Source organism: Cystoisospora suis (assembly GCF_002600585.1).
Source record: "Cystoisospora suis strain Wien I chromosome Unknown contig_2419, whole genome shotgun sequence".
In the NCBI taxonomy this organism is placed as follows: domain Eukaryota; phylum Apicomplexa; class Conoidasida; order Eucoccidiorida; family Sarcocystidae; genus Cystoisospora; species Cystoisospora suis.
The window spans coordinates 710-3760 of NW_027155218.1; the positions used below are offsets into that span (position 1 = coordinate 710).

At 55.7% G+C, this 3051-nt stretch overlaps 1 protein-coding gene across 1 annotated transcript in view; it reads right to left on the reverse strand.

Moving 5' to 3' along the window:
- The window catches only part of CSUI_005051 (ap2 domain transcription factor ap2viii), a 5803-nt gene that overhangs the window by 709 nt on the left and 2043 nt on the right, over positions 1 to 3051 (reverse strand). Inside the window, exon 1 of the mRNA XM_068065231.1 lies at positions 1 to 3051. This exon is cut by the window's left edge and continues 709 nt beyond it; it is cut by the window's right edge and continues 2043 nt beyond it. Within this exon, the coding sequence (XP_067922779.1) occupies positions 1 to 2223 (2223 nt within the window). The 5' untranslated portion in view covers positions 2224 to 3051.

The window sequence follows — 3051 nt, forward strand, 5'->3', positions numbered from 1 at the left end:
TGAAACTCCTTGATACAGCTCCGTGGGACGATCAAAGTATTCTCTGAGCAGTTCTACTTCCATAGCTCTCCGACTCGCCACGGCCTGTTTACGCGCTAGCTCTACGCTCCCCGCAGCGGCGGCTGAAAAAGTCTGGACTATGGGATTTCCGTGTAGATCCACCAGAACCGCTTTCCACGTCTGAGTTTCGGCATCGAAGGATACACCTGCTTCTCCTCCAGAGGACGGCTCGCCATCCGCCTTTTTCATCCACGAGCCGCTGCCAACAAGAGAGGACACTCTCCCATCCTCCGTTTGTCTGTTCGCTTCTTTTTTGAGGCCATCGAATTCTTTCGACTGGTCTAAGGAAGCACAGACATCAGAAGGGACTCCCAAGTTTCGTCGATGAGGAGGCAGAATCGTGTCAGAAACATTCTGTAATGTGACACCGCTCGGCAGATGGCCTGATGATGAAGCCACCGCGTCGCTACCTAATTTCTCTTTGTCATCTGCCCCAAATGAGAGAGCACTCTTTAGTCTCAAGTTACAAAGGGATGCTTCTGTAGTCTGAGCATTTCGCAAGAAAAGTTCAAGCGCAGATGACGTCGTGAAACCACCGTTCCTCGATCTAGAAGGCGCTGCCTTCCTCTCCCCTCCTTGATTCCTCCCGCCGGATGTCGTGCTGTTTCCAGGAGAAAGTCCAGGTGTCACAGATACCGTTGACAAACCACTTGCAGGGGTCCCATCAATCCCTGCAACCCCAACATTACTAATACTACCTCCTCCTGCTCTACTTCCTCCTGCTCCTCCGCCACCAAGAGAGGACGCCAGCTTGCTATGGGCATTCGCTGCAACCATCATGAGAGCCTCTCTCGACTCCAATTCTTTCCTCTTTTGCTCTGCACGGTAAAGCCCTAGAAGTTTAGATCGCCTCCAGTTCTCCGCCATTGCCTTGGCCCTGACGAAGCCTAGGCGAGCAACCGGAAAGCTTCTCAAAAGCAAACGACCTGTTCCTACACCCCAAGAAGCTACCCACTTCCCTCCTCCTCCGAAAGAGAGACAATACGGAGACTGCTGAAGAAACACGCTCCCTGGGACCTGCTTGTCCCATTCCTCTATGACCCGCATCTCGTGCTCCTCTAAATCTTCACCTTCTGAAACCCAGCCACCTGGCCCTCCATTAACCCCGCCACTGCTGCCTTGACTGCTCCCTGGTAGCAAATAACCACCTCTGGCGCCGCGTCTTCGATGAGACGACATGGCGACATTTCCCCCGTGTGCCCTACGAAGTAGGAGACTTCCCGGGTTGTGCTGGTACGGGGAACCACGTGCTGCTTGGTGTGCTCGCAAGGAGGGAGAAGAGACACTCGCCCCATCAGGCGAAGATGACTCTATCGTAGAGATCCCCCGGCTGTCTTCCTCCTCGGAAACACCCATGACCTGCAACTCTAAAGCCTTCGCTCGCATAGCTGTTTCCGCTTTCTCCCTGGCCACCGCGTCTCCATATTTGGAGACAGCGTATGCCTTGAAAACGGCCTTACCCCCATGAATTCTCCACCATGCTTTCCAAGCACCAGATGCCTCATCGAACTTCACTCCCGCCTGAAAATTCCTTCCCGATATGCAACTCCTGTCCGTGCCAACGCCTCCCCTGGACCTTCCCACTAACAGACCCGAGAACGCGCCCTCTTCCTGATGGTACACACGACCGCTTGAAGAAAAAGAAACAGGGTCGTCTCTTCTTCCTTCAGTGACGGGCGGAGAAATGGCGCTTAAACCTCCTCCTTCAGAATCTTCAGGACCTCCGCTATCTGACCAGGAGAGAGACAGATCTCGAAGCTGCCGGTTTGGGGACATTTCAATCTCGTCTTTAACAAGGTGGTGAGCGGCGCCTCCTTGGCCTCCCCCCTCACCGGGAGCTAGCATACCCTGAGAAGACAACACAGGATGCTCCCCGGCACCCTCCTCCGCCCGGAGAGCTGCCTGTTCATGCTCGGCGGAAATGGCCTCCATTTGCTGCAGCCGGAAACGAATGGCTAGCTCCCTGGCCCTTTCTGGGCCGTATTTGTTTACTGCAAACGTCTTGCTGAATTTCTTCCCCCCGACCGTCCAACGACATTGCCACGAGGCAGACCCACTTCCAGTGACACCCCCGCCCCCCTCTCGGTAATAGACACCTTCCACAGGACAATCCGGAACCCGAAAAAACGAGGTGTCCCCTCGAGCTGCTCCCCCAGATGCCATGTGCCTCTGTCCGGTACCCACCTGACCACCGCTGCCTCCAGCTGCTGAACGACCTTTCGAGAGCGAAATATCCGAGCTGCTATCACCACCAGCTCCATCAAGGCCTGCACAGTCTTCCTCACCCCCTAACAAACCTCCAGCGGCTACATCGTCATCAAACCCGCATGTAACTCCTTCACCACCAACACCGGTCCCCCCATGGTCTAGCTGGCCTCCACACGTCCCTCCACTTCCGTGGCCCCGCTGATTGAGCTCGGACGCCTCAACGACAGCATCACCCGAAAGCAACTTGTGCTGTCTGAACCGAACCGCAAGAAGTCTGGCTTGTTCGAAACCAAAGTCCGCTGTTTTGAAGTATTTGTACCGGTGCTTGAAGTCGCTTCTAGTTACCCAGCTCGCCACCCAGGCGTTGCCGTTTCTATTGAATGAAATACCCCCAACAAGACGCCTTAAAGCCTGTGGTGTTGAGCCGCCAGCGGCAGCGACCGCGGCATCAGGTGAAGCGGCCGAGAGCGACGGAGAAGGTACCTGGGTCCGAGCATCGTTTCTAACAACATTGCCCGTCGTGCACACTCCCTTCGCTCCCGCTGCCACTTTTCCTTTTCCTGCCGCACTCCGGACGCCGCCGTCTCCAAACGCCGTTCCTGTGCCCGAACCCACTGATGACCCCCGAGGAGAAGAGAGGCGCGCAGCCGCATTAGAACCTGTCCGTCCCTTGCTTGCCCGGTCATCAAGAGGATGAGCACAGTTCTCTGCATCATCTTCGATGTTGCTCGGAGTCGTCGCAGGGTTGCTTGTCGATTCTGGAAAAGGTCCCGAGTGTCCACT